The sequence below is a fragment of the Laetiporus sulphureus genome (genome assembly GCF_001632365.1).
Source record: "Laetiporus sulphureus 93-53 unplaced genomic scaffold LAESUscaffold_1, whole genome shotgun sequence".
In the NCBI taxonomy this organism is placed as follows: domain Eukaryota; kingdom Fungi; phylum Basidiomycota; class Agaricomycetes; order Polyporales; family Laetiporaceae; genus Laetiporus; species Laetiporus sulphureus.
Window position 1 is genome coordinate 283248 of NW_024468510.1, and position 16544 is coordinate 299791.

Consider the following 16544-nt stretch of genomic DNA (forward strand, 5'->3'; position numbering starts at 1 on the left):
GAGTGGTATCAAACTAGAGATAGAGGTAGAGTAAACCCAAGGAGTATGCACCGACAAGACTATGACTTTCAATCAATGCACCCAGGGGCTATAAGTATCAATACGTAGGGCATCACGTAAGCAGACGCATGCCATTTATGGTAGGTCACTAAGTTGGTGGGCGCCAGTGGACAACGTCGCGCAACGTGCTCAGACTCTATATCATACACCGTGTCGCCTGCAGGTTCAACTTGCAACGTCAACGTTCAACGTTCAGCCTTCAATTAATTGTCGGCTATACCTGTGTTTATTCGCCTTATATCTGAGAAGCAGCACCATTGTCGCACAGAATTCGACTTTCGAATAGCACATCTGAGTCTGTATTGCCAACAGCCCGCATACGACTAAAACGTCCGCTCGAAGTATCGCAGCGTAGAAGCATTTCAACACAACCAGTGAAGTCCAATTTAATTAGCGATAAATCAACACTCTTTTGGACCGTCAATTGTTTGCGTCGACCCTTGTGCCTGAAACATATCAAAGAGGTTCTTGCAGGTCATATCTTTGATCGCAGAGTATTCGCGTTCTGGTAGTCGCCTCCCAGCCTGGATGCTGTCCGTTATCCACTCCGGCTTTACTACATGTGCCTTCACTCTTTTACGAGTTGTCAACAGCTTATGCGTCTTAGACCCGCTCAACTGCTGCGAGGTGAGGATGTGCGTGGCCCCTGATGCGGTATACCTTGACAGTTTCATCTCGGTCAACCCATACTGCACATCCATACAGGCCACACGCCACTTACAGAACTCGTCCACCGGCCAAGGTAACTATGCGCTTCATCTCGATGTCCGTTGTGCCAGCCAAGTACCCGTCGATGTAAACACGGACATTGCGCAAGACGTTGCATTCGCGTGCCATGGGCTTCTCCGGTAATTGCTGAGCAAGCTTCTCCTTCCTCGAGTCCCAGTAGGTTTTTTGATTCATACGACGTTCAGAGCGCTGATGACCAGATGCTGCGGACGAAATATGATCTAGCATAGCCAGTACATGAGATGAACAACCTCAAGCAAGCGAAGACTCTGGGACCGACCTGAGCGTTCATAGATGTCCGAGTGAGTAATTGGGTTGTTGCTGTCCGTCAGGGTGCTCAGCAGATGTTTCGTCAGGGCAGCCGATGATGGTTTTGCACCGTCCTTCAATAGAGGCGCGACGAACCTGCACATTGTCAAGAACACCATTGTCGGAGTAGTATCATGATACCCACTCTTTAGTTTTCTCCTTCGTGCTTTTGCCGTTGACTCTTCTGTCTGGCTCATTATGGATGTCGTACGGATTGTATCGATACGTTGAGGATTTTCGCTTCTCTACTTGCGATCTTGCAGGGCCGACGGAAGGTTTGACGACAGTGACGAACTTGTCCATAACAGTTGAGGAATGAATGCTATGTACAGAGAGGCATGAACGGGGGCATATATATCAAGGCTCTAGCATAGAAATAAGCGCAGGTTGGCACATGGTGGCCGGTGGCCCGTCATCAATGATATTGTTCAAATTGTGGCACCTCGTGACCCAGCGCCACAAGCGTGTTATTGTGAGCTGTTTGCCCGACATCAAAGCGGCACGCGAACTCACGCGTATTAATCGCCCCAAGTCAACAGTCGTTCACCAGAGGAGCTAGACTTTGCGTCCCAGGGGTCTCAGGCTTCCCATCAACCTCCGGAACGTACAGTATCAATTTCACAGCGTCTGCACCCGAAGTTGCAATCGGCAATGTCACAGGCGGAGAAGGTATGGGAGTGCGGAGATCGACCTTTGTCTTTCAGATACAAGCGACAGACGCTTATCCTCCCAGGATTTCTCATGAATATCCATCAAGCATTACTGGACGTGCTGTGCGCAGATCCGTGCAGATGGTGCAGCAAGAAAAAAGCGGCCCAATTCGAGAAAAGATGATCTGGTCGACAATTGTCAGGGAAATCACACCACGCATCCACACCAGTAGGTAGACATTAACGGACATGTATTCCAATGCTTCCAGCCATAACGCGGGATGGTAAAGGAGGCGTCTTGGTCTCGTACCCAGACGACGCACGTCTCTGTTTGTTTCGTGCTCCAAAGCGGCGCCCACAGATCGTCTGGGTGTGAGACCACTTCGCAGCGGAGGCTGGACACGGCCTGGCGACTTCCAAGACCCGCATGTGCGCATCCTCCCGCGTCTGTGGACTTTGCCTGCCGCAAACGTGCACGCTAACGATCCGCTATCGGCTAGAAGCAAGACAATGCATCGTGCAGAACATTGCTCATCTAGCCGTATACGGAAGCCTTCACGTACTGATCGTGTCGGAATTGCTCCTCCGAAGCATCCCTGGCGAGTTCTGCCGTTAAGTACCGTGCTTCAGGCGCAGCATTGACGCCCTCGCGGGTTTCACGGTATGATTGCGCGCCTGCCTGGAGCACGCCAGACGAAGCTGTCAGGCAAGACCATTCGGCCCGAACAAGTATGGGATAGCGTTCGGGGACAATGTGCGGCCCGTCTGAGACATCTACATGCAGACAATGTACCATCTGTGCCGTTATTTCTCACGTCAAGATTTCTGCGCTTCTGTTGTCGTGAAATGTTCGTTGGTACGCCTATCAATACTGTTCACTGACTAGCTGTGAATTTGTTATTGATGGTATCGCACTGGATCGCGTTCCTCGCCTGCTCATTCGGGCGGGCTGCGGGCGGGCTGCGCTGAAACCGCTAGATGGAGAATACCCGAACTTGACAGTACCACCCCGTCATATTGGAACCATTGCACTATCAGTCATGCCATCATGCCATGGGTCATAATTGACGTCGTTCCCGCGTACAAAGGAACACATGGACGAAATCCTCGTCGGAGAGGCGCGATAATTCTGGAAATAGCACGTATCGTTAGCCGAGAACTTGAAGAGTGACATGAAGGATTATTCTAGCGCCATGAAGTCCAGAACCATGCAAAACATGCTGCAAAGTGCGACGACAGCTTCTTCTACTCACGACGATGATCGGAGTGTCGTATTCATGCACAGGATCAGGGAATAAGCTACTTGCGACGTTCGCTCAGTGCGTATCACTCTCCTTGGGGACAATTTGTTACAGATGATCTGATATCTCACTTCGTCACATTCAGCAGTGGGAGTGCTATGCAAGCACCAAATAGTATCATGCCGTTCAAAGGATTACAACATCACCGGTAGGCTATTTCTTTTGGATCCGGATATCCATGCGTTTTATCACGAACCCTAGCACGAAAAGTCCCATGAACGCAGCTGCAACGGCCATTGGCTTCTTCAAGTGGGCCGAGAGAGGTACTTTGTACGTAACCTGTATCTTTCAGTTAGGACGATCGTCAGTGAGTCCTCAGCCCAAAGCACTCACGTAGATCGTGCCAGCGTGCCTGGGAGTGAGCTGTCTGTACTTGAGAACCACGGCAGGTCGGCCTACTGTGTCAAGATAGGTGACATGGGTCACGACGTAGCTCTCGATAGGAGACAAAGGAGGGAAGAAGTCGACGTCCCTACATACTACGAATTAGCGCCGAACCACTCGGAGGCACGATCCAGACTGACGTAGCGCCCTCGGGCATAATGATCTTGATCTCAGCCTCGTCCACGACCGCACCGGGGAACACGGTCATGAGAGGGATGGCGACCACATAATTGCCGGTAGTTTGGTCATACCCCGCATAATCCTCCAATGGGGAGTCCCAGCCAAGCGTGAAGCTGTAGTTCCAGCCACCCATGAGGGGATAGCGAGGACGGAGCTCCAGCAGACTGAATTGATTGCTCTGCATGCCTTTGATTGGAGAGAGCGCGGTGCGCAGTCGGGATGTGGAAACATTGCCGATAAGGTCATAGTAGTATGCCGAATGAATGCCAGCGGGCAGCTGCAAACTCAAGCCCGGGATGATATGGGGGGGAGGACGCCCGTAGAAGTTCGAAGCTTGATATTCAAGCCGCGAGAAGTGTCCCTTCAGACTGAATCAATATGGAAGGGATCAGAACGAGCCAAGATGAACCGGCCATGCGCAACGTACCTGGGCCCGGCATTGTGCAGACTGATCTTGTCCTCGATATTCAGGTTTGCACCCCAATGGCTGATCTCAGCCGCCCGATGATACTCAGTAACCTCAAGGACTGGAGACTCGTAACTGTAATGCACGGCGACGGTCTTCTGCTTGTTCTGAAGGAACTCTTTAGAAGCAGTCACCGGGACATTGTGGTACGGCCCATATGTGATTGTAGCACCCGACTTTGTCACTGGTGCCTCCATGGTGAACTCGTCCATATTGCCCGGGTCCGTGTACGAATGGACGGTGGGCGAGGGAGACCTGGCATATGCATCAGCCGTCGCGTCACCAGCATGGCGCGCCCAACACACCTGAACTTGATCCTCTCCACAGCAGTTGCATACGGGCTAAGGACAAACAGCTCTCGCTCAGACTTCAACGATTGACCGTCCTTTTGCGACGCCTGCTCTGGCCAGGGATATGTGGCATGCGTCTCAACAGTGTCCACGACCACATTTGCGGTCTCGTTCATCTTCAAAGGCGTAGGCAGCTCTACTGAGTAGAAATATATACCACTTGCGCGGAGTCAGCGTTGACGAGTCCGCCACTTATGACGTGCAGCGTACCTCTCAGGGTCATATCCCGCATCCTCCAGAGGCAGTGTGGCAGCCTGACCCTTGATCCTCGCCTCTAGCCAGCTTGTCCTCTCATGCTCTCTCTTCCCGAGGGCCAATTTATACAGTCTCGCGTCATCCTCCAACGCTTTCACTGCGTATGTCGTAGACACTTGCACGAGCGATCCTCCGAGCTCTACAGTTCGCACAATGGCAGTATTTTCGAACGAGTTTTCAGCAGAAGCAAAGCCTAAGGACAGCAGACCGGAGAGGAGGAGCGAAAGTCGGCATCGCCAACGGCGGACCATGGTGTCGTTGTCAGAACACGCTGCTTGCGCAGCTGCAGACGTGGTACGCGATCGGAGATCACGGCAGTCTATATATAGTAGTTGCATCACGGTTGTCGACACCCACAAGCCACAAAAGTTGAGCGAAGCAATGGAACGGATAAATCATCCATGTAGGTAGAATGGAGACAGATCTGCTCTACCACTGCCACGAAGAGCTGGGATTCCGGAGAGGAACGTCTTCTCTCGTGACCCCCGCCGACACAATCCTCCGCAGCTTCCTAGCCCGTTCCTCCTCAGCTAGCTGCAGTCTCGTCTTGCCCTCCTTGAGAACAACATGCATCCTTGAGTCTGGATGTTCTCTGATACCAAATCTGCCTCGTGCTTTTGTTTCCAAGCGCTTGAGAACTTTTGGACCCTTCGACACCCAGGCTTCCGCTGGCATAGTGGGATTTATCATTAACATTTCGATCCATTGAGCCTGGAGGACACGGCTACGCACCTACGATGAGCTTCTTCTCATCAAGCCCTTTCAGTTTTGTCGCGTGATCCTTGGCAACAGCCAACATGCTCTTGATACGCTTACTAGCACGCTTCTCGCTGAACTGCATTTGCAAGATAGCGGCATCGATGGGCTTTCCAGCGATCTGTCTTCCCAGTTGGTTGAGCTTGCGATGTGAGATCTTGAAATTTGCCGTCGAATACTTGTGCTGTATGCCGAGCCAGTCGTCAAGAGGGACCGCAGTAGCACCAGGACGGACTACAAACCTCTGTATATTTCTTCTTTTTCTTTGGCGACACAGCTCCCTCCGCAATCTCTGGTAGAGACTCAAAAGGGCTCAGGAGCCCCTGCTTTGCCACTGCCTTCTTAGCAGCAGCAAGCTCCTTTGGGGTATTGTCCTTGCGGAGCTGAGGTTTGAGATTGGATACTATCCAATTGGCTCCAGCCATGCTGAAATTGCAATCGGTTGTATGCATACCGCAGAACGGATTATGGAAGGCGTACCATCGACGAGCCTCCCAAAGCAGGACTCGAGAACTGTTCGCGACATGATGGGATTGCACGGTCCTCAGACTGGTTGTCACTGTAAATAGCTCAAGTCGTGCTGTAATGCGCGATAGATCCTGTCCGCACCACGCCGCAAACCGATTCCCAAAGACTGCATGGTCCAAATGTGAGGAGCTGAACTGCTGAAGACGCCGGTGCCAAAGCCGCGACCGAGAATACACATCCAAGTTCCCACGGCACGCGTAGTAGGGACGCGCTCGATCGCGAGGACACGTCTCTGGTACTACATCTCGTAGACACTGCGACTCATGGCTTTGACTCTCGGCACGATTCTCTATGTCGCTGTTCTCCTCATCAACGCCATGGCTGTCCTCAGTGAGGACCGCTTTTTAGCGCGCAGTACGTGATGTACGTCGCCATCGGGGTTCGGCAGCTCAAACCACTTGTCCCAGTCGGCTGGTCATCAACACAACCTCAAACAGTAGCTGCAGGATTTTCCCAGCCATATGCCGCCGCATATGACCAGCCAGGATATCAAAGTGGACAGGAGGTGTCCATGAAAGCCCGGCTCATCAATCTTATCAGCGCGGTACGGACATTGATGCGAAGTGAGTATCGGTCCAAACGATCAGAGAATACCTCGAACTGAAAATATGCAGTACCTCTCATTGGACTGAATTTGGTCATCATTGTATACGAACTCATACTGGGTTACTGAATGTGCAAATACATAGCGTTCCCTATCCGCCATATGTTCGTCAAACAATACCGGTACTACTCAGTCTTCGCCGTCGCTGTTGCTGTCCTCGTTGAGCTTCTGATACTCCTCATTGATTTGTCTGATGAAGTCGTGGGCCGTATGACCGTTCTGGGGCACTCCTGAGCACAAATAGTCATGGAATATCATGATGTGCTTCGTACCTCGCATTCCTTCCATGTACCGTCGTGAATGCAGACTTGTTTGCCATTGATCAGAACGGTACAGCTGTTCCTGCAGGTTCATTCGACTCAGCAAACACAATCGTGCACTTCGATGATGCTCACTTGATGCCCATCGCCTGGCTTGCCTTGACACTGTCCTGTAGGAGCTGCACCCCTTCCGCTGCTTTCCCGCTCCCGTCAAGACCTGCGCAGGCGCCTACTCCACTGTCCTCCCAGTCAATGTTCGCAGTTTTGGCGCATTGCAAGGCGGTCTCAGGCAGACCAATCTTGTCTCGTCCCTGGTAATTCTCGCATTGGACAAACTCCCAGAATTGAAGCGCGGATGCATGCTTCATAGCGCATAGCTCATGCACGTTGCCCGCGCACTCGTCTGGGCCATGCTTGCAAGTTACGCCGAAATCGGGCTCCGACGAGTCGATGCTGTTCAAGCGCATCAGGCGCAGTCGTCGAAAAGCGCCGAGACCATGCAAGGCGGGAATCCGACTTCACACTTACGATCCAATGAAAGATAAGGTCAGATTGACCTTCTCCGAGACCCGACTCAATACACGGTCGAACACGGATTCACATAGCAATGCGTCTGGGCAGCGACTCATGACGCCGAGAGTCACTGGAACCTTAACATCATCCGCAACTGCAGCAGGCACCGTGTGAGCAAGGAGAGGCTGCTGGTAAGCCGCAGCAGCGAGGCCGACGCAAAGACCGAGAGTCAGTGCGGATGCGGGTAGGACGGTCATGATGTATCAGAGTGAAGGAGATGCCATTGAATGCTTCGAGCCATTCAGGTGCCGTCGCGTGCAATGTGTCGCGCAATCCGCGGCGATTACGTACGGCAGGAGCCTTTCCCTTTCGGGCACAATATAGCATCTGGGACCCGGGCCACCCCATTACGCGCACGAATGAGGCATTGCAGATCTCTTCCTGCGACCGAACAACGGTCATCTAACGCGCCCAGCACTAGCTGATGTGCAGTGGGGTTGGCAACGCGGCAAGAAGGCACACCGAGTGCCATCGACGTGAACGCCGGCAGATCATCTTGGCGTAGATGTGCAATAGGATACCGAAAGTATACGATGGGTGTAACGGAAACAAAGCAGAACCAGACTCGAACGCCACACAAGCTCTGAACACCTCATGCGCGCACAGAAGCCGATTGACAATCGATGGGCCCAGCTATTGAGATTAAGGCGCCAATGAACAGCATACGACATAGGATCGGGTACCGAGGCTCCGTCCAGTCTACGCATTGTGCCGCTATTGTACGTGCGTCCTTGACTAACACCGCCGGTACGCTGCAGCACGTACGAGCGCCGGTAGATCGTCAAGCTTACAAATGGATGTGTCCTGAATCGTGAATGCTTACTTGCTCCGTTACCTCGCGGCATCAGCGCCCGGCGAGAAGCAATCTGGGTTCTCGAAACCCTGGATCACCGAAATCACGATTTTGATCATATGCTTGATCCCGATTTACAGCAACGGAACACTTACATGGGCACCGTCAACGACCTCGACACTATCGACCCGCTTGCGCTGCATCCCACCACTTGCGCGCATCCGCTTCTGAGAAGGGCGGCTCGAAATATTTACATCGAGAGCGGAATGCTGGATCATGCACACATGTCAGCTCAACAGTGATTGATGAGGCGGCAACTCACTCACCGTCCAGAGATCTCCGGCGCACGATCGTTTCCACCGTAAGCTCGTTATGAACTTGATTGCGCTGTTCCGTAAGTTAGTCTAGACGATGACCGACATGGCCGATGCTGCAAACCCGCCTTGACTTCCTCCGCGAACAAGGCACCCTGTATTTGCCGTTGCGAGGCAGGGTCATATTCTCCAGTCGCAAGCGAGCTGCGCTTCTCGTCCATGGATTTATCCACGACGCTCACGCAATACTCCACGATTTCAGTTCGGCGCTTCCAGTTGGCTTTATCAAGCGATTCAATTATGCGCATTTAGCATGGGACGAATGCTGAAAGGCTTCATGTTCAACGTACCAACAAGTTCTCGCCAAATCTGCGCACACGCCTGGTCTTCCACGTTCCCCTTTCCTCCCAAACCCATTCGATCTCGATCACGGAATTGCGCCGTCGTGCGGTTCAGACGCATCGTGATCGAGTCGTCCAGCTTCCGATATTCATTGAGCAGATCTATGAAATAACATCAAAGAAGGGTTAGAGCAGTCATGCGATCAGTTCACGACCCTTGTCGCAAGGTGGAGGAACAACAGCGATACCTTTGAACAGAGACAGATCATGACATGTTGACGGTGTAACATGCACGGTCTTGGGGGTCAATAATGGTGCCTGTACAGCAAGGCTGCCAAGCTGTGGTTGTTGAGAAGGCATTGAGAGTGTTTCAGCAAGGAGCTCCTACCTGCACTTGCCGCGGTGTCGGAGACGTCACGGCCAGTTGGGCGCCTACGTCCCGCGATAGGCTTCCGCCGCGCGCGCTCGACGATCGCGGTCATGTGTGACTGATATTTTTTTGGGTACCATTTATATCTCGCGTGCTATAACTATGACGGACAGCGGCTTGTAGAAGTACGGTGGCGGTGGGCGAAATGCGGATGGCGGAGAGGGCGTGTAGATAGGTAGACTGGTCGGAGGAGAAAGATGAGGCTGAGGCATTATGCATCACCGCCGACGCTTTAGCATCTCCGTCTGCATCACGGAACGATGTCAATATGACCGACGCATGACCCAAGGGCCGATGACAGCGACATTGCAAAGCGAAAATTGCGGGCCGAATTCGAAATATTACACAGATAACTACACTTGAAGAATGATGAGAAATGCGGAGAGCAAAGCATCAGAATATACGTGTCTACATAGTAGTATGTCACAAGGGTATACACAGAGCCGATGGCCCGCGAAAGAAGTGCGGGCGCTCACTGGCGCCTCCGCGGATTCGGAATTAACAAAGACAAAAAGTTCTCGAAGGACCGAAGCCATGAGCCATCGGATTTTTACCTCAGCACCGCCGTGCAACGGCAGGGAGATCATGCGACACCACAATAAGTTATCCGTATCAGCCTCATTGCCTGTCATGACGGGGCAGAGCCCCCCTTTGCAGGCTGCTTTTTCCTTCTAGACGAGACGTGTTGGTGCACTGCCTTCATGTGGCGATGTCGTCTGGCAGGATCCTTGAATGCCTCGTTGCAGTTGGGGTACGGACATTTATGCGGGGTTGCTCCGGTACTAGAAGGAACCGTTATTCGAGCTATCCGGGACCACAAGAAATGTAGCGTACTGTGTGTTCATATGGGTCTCAAGGTTACTCTTTTGCGCGAAACCCTTCCCGCAGATGGTGCACTTGCAAGGCCTGTGAAGGTCCCTTTAGAAAGACCGATATACAATTATAACTATACCCACCTGTAAAGCAAGTGCAAAGACTCGATGTGACGTTTCACGAGGTGCCGCTTAGACGTATATTCGCAGGGGCATGGAAGGCCGAAATCGTTGTTCACCATCCACAGGCATGTATATTGTGCACCTTCTTTGGAAGGCTTTGCTGGCACCGCGTACCGCAGCCACTCCTCCCTGATTCGCCGATCCTGGGTAGCATTGCGTGTCATAGTTCGATTGCTCCCACGAAGAACGTCGGACGCATGGTCACCCTGATCAGTCGACGATGCTTGCCCTTGATCTGTCAATTCGTCGCTCTCCTCTTCGCTCTCGTCAGTCTCGATATCTAGTCTGTGGAAACTTTTATCCAGGTCTGTTTCGCTTCTCTGTCCCCGTTGGTTGGTGAAGACTGCGGGAGAGAGCCCAGTAGATCTGACAGTAGTATCCGCCACGTGGTCTCTAGTAGTAGCTTTGACGGTAGTTTCTACCACGTGGGAGGGCTGCTCGGGAGGTGCCAATCTTTCGACGAACATTTAGCTCAAATCAAGAATGTAAAGCGTGCTACCTACCTCCGATGTTTGAGAAACCTGTCTGAAGGACTAGGAGGGGTGGACCTAGATCATGGACTTCAATGACAACTGAGGTGGCTCCATTAGAAGTGGCCTACTCAGATCCCGTCTCCGCTGATGAGCCCCTCTTCCTTGGGTTACTGGTCGAACCTTCGCTAACACTGCTCGCGCTCCGTCCGCGGTACCCAGAAGGGCCTTCCTCGCGTTCGTCGGAAGACGTGGGGCCCGGTTTGTACTTCACGTAGATCAACGGTCGGGTAGTAGACACGCCTTGGGACGACGGGTCAAAGCGAGGCCACATGTATGTGGCCGTCGGTGACTCGTAGACGGACAGTGGTCGTTGCGTTTCGGATGCTGGCGGTCGGGCGGCAAGATGAGGATCAGACATGGTCCTGGAAGGGATCTGAGGCCTGCAACGTCGAGACGTGGTTGATATCAGCTTATCAGCTTCAATTCAAATAGGTGGCAAACCTCAGGGGCGCGACGGTCCCGCCCACCGACCGTGTAGAGGGACCACGCCTGATAGATGTATGAGCACGGACACGCTATACAATCCTGCGTCGAAACGTACGTGGCGCGTACTGCCCGAGCATACTCTTCAGGCCTCCGAGCGGTAGAAGATTCATCCGGAGTCGACGAAACGATGGGAGGCAAAACGAGACTTGACTTCCAATTGTCCGACGAAGCGCTCCGAGAGGACGTCTCACGTGAGCGTGTATAGGTACACGAGGCATGAGGTACTGTCGTATACGACAGACTGTGGGAGTTGGAAATATGGCGTCAGCGTATGATGAAAGGAGTGCTTGATGCAGCATGCCACACGGAGAAATGGTAATTAAGCCATTTGGAGAGAACATTGCACAAACAAAGGCTCAATTTGAGCAAGAGAGGTGCGCCACACTGCGCCACACGGTTTACTAACCTATGTCTTCCGACGAAAGGAGCTGAGCATGGCGTGGACGGTGTCATGTTACGACTTTGATATGTAGAGCAGACCCTAAGGGAGCGGATAGTATGCGCGATGGAAGAAGAAGAAGAATGAGATGGGGGAATAATGATGACGATCGAAAGCTCACTCTTATAAAGCTCTTGGTGGGTCCACAGACGTTGGTGATTACACAGGATTTCTGAGAAGCCAGACGATAGACGCACCTGAAATATCTGATCCGGAGCTTCAAATTCTTAGAATACGGAGGACATTGCAACATGGATCTACGTTCGCGGGAGTATCTGAATGTGAGCGCTCATCGTGATACGCGTGTCTGCGGGAATAAAAGACAAGGGGCTTCGGGTGCCGGTCGCATAGTCCGACAGCATCAGTGGGACCCACAGGCGCATACCGACGGCCGGCTAAACCACTAGCTCTGCCTATTTTGAGCGCGTGAACCTTACACGCGCCGCTCCTGGGCTTCACGCGTATTGACTTGAGCGGCAAAAATTTGCGAGAAGTATGAATGGAACCGTAATACCGCTTGAAGCAGCGCCTATGAACCGCTGACGCTCAGGACGCATGTGCGACCCTATATAGTTCGCTAAGCATTTCTGCGACCCTATTTTCGTGTAGACTGGCGACGATTAAGACTGCAGGGGACGGCTACATCGGGCTCGAGGACATGAAGCAGGAACAGCAACAAGAAGGGGGCACAAAGGGCGCTCCTGCGCTCTGGTGCACTGCGCGATGTTCCTGGCGGTCGGTTGCTACATTGTTTATGCCGGTTCAGAGATTCCGAGCTCGGCTGCCAATTACAATTTGAATGAGATATCTCAGCTATAAAGTTGAAACCCAGAATTCGTTGACAATCGCGAGAAGAGAGGTGGCGGAAGAGAACGCAAATCCAGGCGCTGGGGCAGACCGTGAAACCCATAGGGAGTCGCATTGGGTAAGAATCTCATCCTGAACGATCGGCGGGCGCTGAAGACTTCAGGACCCCGGTCACCTCATCATCGCGAAATACGCTTTAAGTTCCGAGCACCTACCAGAGGAGGACTCTAGAACTATCGGCGGCTCCTCTTCGTTTTGGAATCTGCCTGGTGAATATGACTGTGTGATAGTGAATGACTCGAAGCTTGTAGACCCATCACGGCTAGAGCTGCGAGACCCTGCAATTCATAGGGATGGCCCTCAAGCTTGCTAGCGCTGGACCATTGCATCGTATGACTTGCGATGGAAAATATGAGACAAGTATCTACACGTTGGACAACGTGCCTTCTCAAAGGCACGAAAATTTGGCTGATCGCATCGTCATATCTAACCTGCCAAGTACCAATCTCTCCGCCACAAAAACGGACGTTGTTATCTTTCAAGCCTGCCGAGGGATCTCGGTTGCCCTTGCGTTATTGTTCTTATTGCTGTCAACTACTGTTCCTATGTCTCAGTACCCATCGGAATGTTCCGGCAGACTTTCGGCATAGGCTGAAACGATCAATCTGAGGTGTGGTGATAGCGTCCATCATCCTGACTTGATTGTTGGTAATAATTCGGGACATTGGCCCTACAATTTGGAGGGTGCCGAGATGATATGCCTAACTGCGAGCGTTCCTAAGAGATGTGCGCATATATTATCAGAGGGGTGTATGTTACATGACCAGTGTGATACAGGATTATACGAACATGATGGTAGTCAGTAAATAGAGAATAACGATACTGTCCAAATATTGAGATGATACTTCACAACAGGAGCTTGAAGAATTGGAGTTGGGCGACTATTATCGGCGGGAGCTTGTAATGTTCTTGAATGCAATCGGCTCGAGCGTTGACGGCAGACGTTGATATTGACGAATAGCTCGCGTCTTCAAGCGTTCGGGAGGAAACCATGTTGCTGCACGGCATGTTGGTACCTTTGTTCTGGACCGTTGAATTTTTGGCCACACAAATTACAAACCCCCGAACTGTATCGTTCGATGGTCAGTCCACAGCAACATATTGACAAGAAAAATGGGAGAACATACTGCATTCTAATATGGGCATCTAACTTGTTTTTCGTCGGATATGCGTACTTTTCTCTGCATATGATACATTTGAAAGCGCTATCGCGACGAAACCGTCAGTTGCCATGCTCTGAAGGGAAAATTCAGAACCAGTGCTTACAGTTTACTCCAATGACGTTCGCGGAAGTGCTTCTCCATGGCTGCTTCGTGCCCCATCCATCCACATACCTTTCCTCCTTCTACAAAAGTGCAAACCCAATTACCGCCTGCCGGGTTCGCGTATTCAGCTTTCCATTGTGGAGGGTAATTGCTGGTAGCGCGTCAACGACCGCGGCAGCGTTGTACGGGATTCGAACATTGGTTTGCAAATGGAGTATCATGAGCCACTTGAAACAATGTGAGAAGAGTGAATAGAAAGGCTCACTCGGTCATCTCCTCTGCGACTGCTCGAGCTGCTTCTCCTCAACTTGCCCAGCATCCAGTTTATTCTGAAGTTTTATACTGCTCATCCTTCCGGGCGTCCTCAGCGGCGAACTGGACATAGCGGTGACTCCAGCAACACCAGCTACCTGGCGTCGGCGCATGAGCATGCACTGGACGAATCAGACCGCAAAATCAGCTGGGGCGCCCGGCCTAGTACAACTGTATTCAGCAGGTTTTGCGACAGACCTTGCTATGCCATGTGAGGTCGCGCCCAAGACGGCATATCCATAGGTGGCATGTAGTCGGAAACGTCAGACATATCATCAGGGAGCAGGAGAGAGCGCGGGGCGTCTCGGACGGGCGCGGGGGATGCGATGGACTTTCCCAGTGTGTGTGTGTTTGAGGGTCCATGATAGCGCGTGACACCAATTGGACGCCACACTGAATTTCAGCCAATTATGAGTGCTGAGTTGAAGCCTCGACGCTGGTATGTCTGAGCTTCCAGTCGCTGTACGAGAGCTAGATAATCACCGGAACTGAGTCCTCTCCATCGAAATCTGTCTCAAGCCCTCCAGGCAAAGGCCATGCAGCACTGAGACTTATGACACAGCGGCAGATTGCCTAGCCAACGGTTGGTAAATGAGTCCGTCCCTCCGTGTGTTACTCGGCACTGGTGCACACCTAAATCCCCGTGCCACTGCAGCCTGGAGGCCGAGTCTGAGGACGGTTCTCGATGTGCGCCACACTGGCTAATTCTGCAAACCAGTCTTTAGAGAACGGCAATTTTGCCAGTCCGATTAGCAGTGTAGAGCAGAAATGAAAGTAATGAAGTTGCCCGATAAGATATAATGTGGCGAACAGTCATGTATCATTGAGCAACGGGCAAGTCTCCGAAGCGCCACTAATCACGAAATCTTTCCACATGTTGCGGTACCAGAAACTCTACCTTCCACAGAGTCAAAGCCTCTATGGAAGTGACTCATGCAGTTAATTGTCTTTACAAGATCCGCGGAAGCGCTCTGCCGGAGGGATCATTTCCAGGCGCCCAAGATTTTGAGCTCGATCAATATGGAGCTTTAAACCATCTCATTGCAAATGTGAGTCATCTTTATAAAAGGGTAAATGAACGTGGGGTCAGTAACGATCGACAAGTTCAATACAGACCGCGTGAGAGATCATTACCTGCGAAAATTTACACTTTGCATGGCTAGTTTCTGGACAGATTTTCAACGGTTCGGGAACGCCACATTGCACGTGTACGTGACCTAAAGGTCCGTATACGTGTTTCCGGATGAGGATGCAACTCACTTACCAATTTGTCCGTAACCTGTTCAGCGGAATGCTATGAGTCCAGCGATGTGGTTGTTGCTGACGCGCCACCGATCATTGCGACGTGATCTCCGAGCTAGAAATACGGCAGATCCGTGGAGACCATCATTCTAGCAAGAAACAAAATAGTTACGTATTTGTACCAAGGTCGATGCTAACGTAGTTGATCTGCACAGATCAAGTTCGAGGAGTGCTTGAGATCCCTGGCACCGTGTCACCAAACGCGTTCTGCATTCCCACGCCACAAATAGTCCAACCCCCGGATGCTATCCTCATTCGATCCGGATGATTGCTCTTACCACTTGCTCAGAACACACCCGTGAGCCTGTAAACTGTCGATCTGGTTCAGACTTTATTGACAGCTCGAGGAGCGAACTCCCGAGCATATTTCTTTACTTCTCTCCGGGAGCAGCGACCGAGGACGTATCAGACTGAGAGAGATAGTCACTGCCGATTAGCGATGCCTCCGCTAGTCATGTTTTACATATTTTGAGATCCCCAGATCTGATGCCGAGATATTCTACACGATGCTTGTGAAGCAATCAGATGTCAAAACGTAAAATGGACAGGACTGTACCCGTTACATAGTCAACTCCGTGTCCCTTGTATCGTTGCAGCGGCATGCAGGATATGGCTGAGGCAGTATATACTTGCGTCGGGGCACTGTAACAGATCCGTGTCATTGCATTCGAGTACCTTCCGAAACAGTCATGCCCTTGACCTGCAACTAGTCGGATTGATGGTTGTTAATATGGCAATCAAGCTATCACCCATCTGACCGCTGTGTTTCATCCGGATCTGGAGTTATTGATGAATTATGAACATCAGATAAATCCACTGCAACGATTGGCCGTTCCATCGAAAGGAAATCACGCCGGATATTGACTCTAGCTGCCTTGGAATGATGAAAATATATTCCTGTGCTATGCGTTTGCTCACTTCAGGAATAGTATCGCGATAATCATGAAGATAATTCATTTAGTGCGATAGGCCTTGCTCACCAGCAAAGCCCGAACGATGAAGAATGATACAAGAATTGCGAACCTAAAACGTAAAAGAGAGACTGGCGCCGGACGATGTCAC

At 51.6% G+C, this 16544-nt stretch overlaps 7 protein-coding genes across 7 annotated transcripts; 1 reads left to right on the top strand and 6 right to left on the bottom strand.

The window, feature by feature from the left end:
- Nucleotides 1-461: 461 nt before the first annotated feature.
- On the bottom strand, nt 462-1202 carry LAESUDRAFT_640306 (uncharacterized protein; the record flags this gene model as incomplete). Its single annotated transcript, XM_040903589.1, has 3 exons — nt 462-720; nt 782-1010; nt 1070-1202. The coding sequence occupies 3 exons, from the start codon at nt 1200-1202 to the stop codon at nt 462-464; spliced, it is 621 nt and encodes a 206-aa protein (XP_040770075.1).
- Nucleotides 1203-3133: 1931 nt separating this feature from the next.
- Nucleotides 3134-4969, bottom strand: LAESUDRAFT_718838 (oligosaccharyl transferase alpha subunit). The gene is made up of 6 exons (XM_040907509.1): nt 4640-4969; nt 4385-4588; nt 4041-4334; nt 3574-3981; nt 3383-3521; nt 3134-3328 (listed from the first exon to the last, which is right to left on the bottom strand). The coding sequence occupies exons 1-6, from the start codon at nt 4933-4935 to the stop codon at nt 3203-3205; spliced, it is 1467 nt and encodes a 488-aa protein (XP_040770076.1). The 5' UTR covers nt 4936-4969; the 3' UTR covers nt 3134-3202.
- Nucleotides 4970-5041: 72 nt separating this feature from the next.
- On the bottom strand, nt 5042-6098 carry LAESUDRAFT_689215 (mitochondrial 50S ribosomal protein L22). Its single transcript, XM_040906012.1, has 5 exons — nt 6050-6098; nt 5921-5999; nt 5683-5866; nt 5417-5624; nt 5042-5352 (listed from the first exon to the last, which is right to left on the bottom strand). The coding sequence occupies exons 1-5, from the start codon at nt 6078-6080 to the stop codon at nt 5114-5116; spliced, it is 741 nt and encodes a 246-aa protein (XP_040770077.1). The 5' UTR covers nt 6081-6098; the 3' UTR covers nt 5042-5113.
- A 76-nt stretch (nt 6099-6174) lies between these two features.
- LAESUDRAFT_668348 (Yos1-like protein) lies at nt 6175-6889 on the top strand. Its single transcript, XM_040905372.1, has 3 exons — nt 6175-6322; nt 6376-6531; nt 6583-6889. Exons 1-3 carry the CDS (start codon nt 6232-6234, stop codon nt 6639-6641), a joined length of 306 nt encoding a protein of 101 aa, XP_040770078.1. The 5' UTR covers nt 6175-6231; the 3' UTR covers nt 6642-6889.
- LAESUDRAFT_718841 (uncharacterized protein) lies at nt 6235-7622 on the bottom strand. Its single transcript, XM_040907510.1, has 6 exons — nt 7361-7622; nt 6968-7285; nt 6845-6914; nt 6583-6791; nt 6376-6531; nt 6235-6322 (listed from the first exon to the last, which is right to left on the bottom strand). The coding sequence occupies exons 1-4, from the start codon at nt 7600-7602 to the stop codon at nt 6702-6704; spliced, it is 720 nt and encodes a 239-aa protein (XP_040770079.1). The 5' UTR covers nt 7603-7622; the 3' UTR covers nt 6235-6322; nt 6376-6531; nt 6583-6701.
- A 265-nt stretch (nt 7623-7887) lies between these two features.
- On the bottom strand, nt 7888-9219 carry LAESUDRAFT_718842 (uncharacterized protein). The gene is made up of 6 exons (XM_040907511.1): nt 9102-9219; nt 8863-9015; nt 8641-8792; nt 8525-8585; nt 8354-8467; nt 7888-8287 (listed from the first exon to the last, which is right to left on the bottom strand). The coding sequence occupies exons 1-5, from the start codon at nt 9211-9213 to the stop codon at nt 8379-8381; spliced, it is 567 nt and encodes a 188-aa protein (XP_040770080.1). The 5' UTR covers nt 9214-9219; the 3' UTR covers nt 7888-8287; nt 8354-8378.
- Nucleotides 9220-9623: 404 nt separating this feature from the next.
- On the bottom strand, nt 9624-12112 carry LAESUDRAFT_5761 (uncharacterized protein). The gene is made up of 10 exons (XM_040903018.1): nt 11934-12112; nt 11858-11869; nt 11704-11778; nt 11353-11538; nt 11253-11300; nt 10880-11191; nt 10782-10826; nt 10240-10731; nt 10118-10189; nt 9624-10065 (listed from the first exon to the last, which is right to left on the bottom strand). Exons 3-10 carry the CDS (start codon nt 11748-11750, stop codon nt 9912-9914), a joined length of 1356 nt encoding a protein of 451 aa, XP_040770081.1. The 5' UTR covers nt 11751-11778; nt 11858-11869; nt 11934-12112; the 3' UTR covers nt 9624-9911.
- Nucleotides 12113-16544: the final 4432 nt, after the last annotated feature.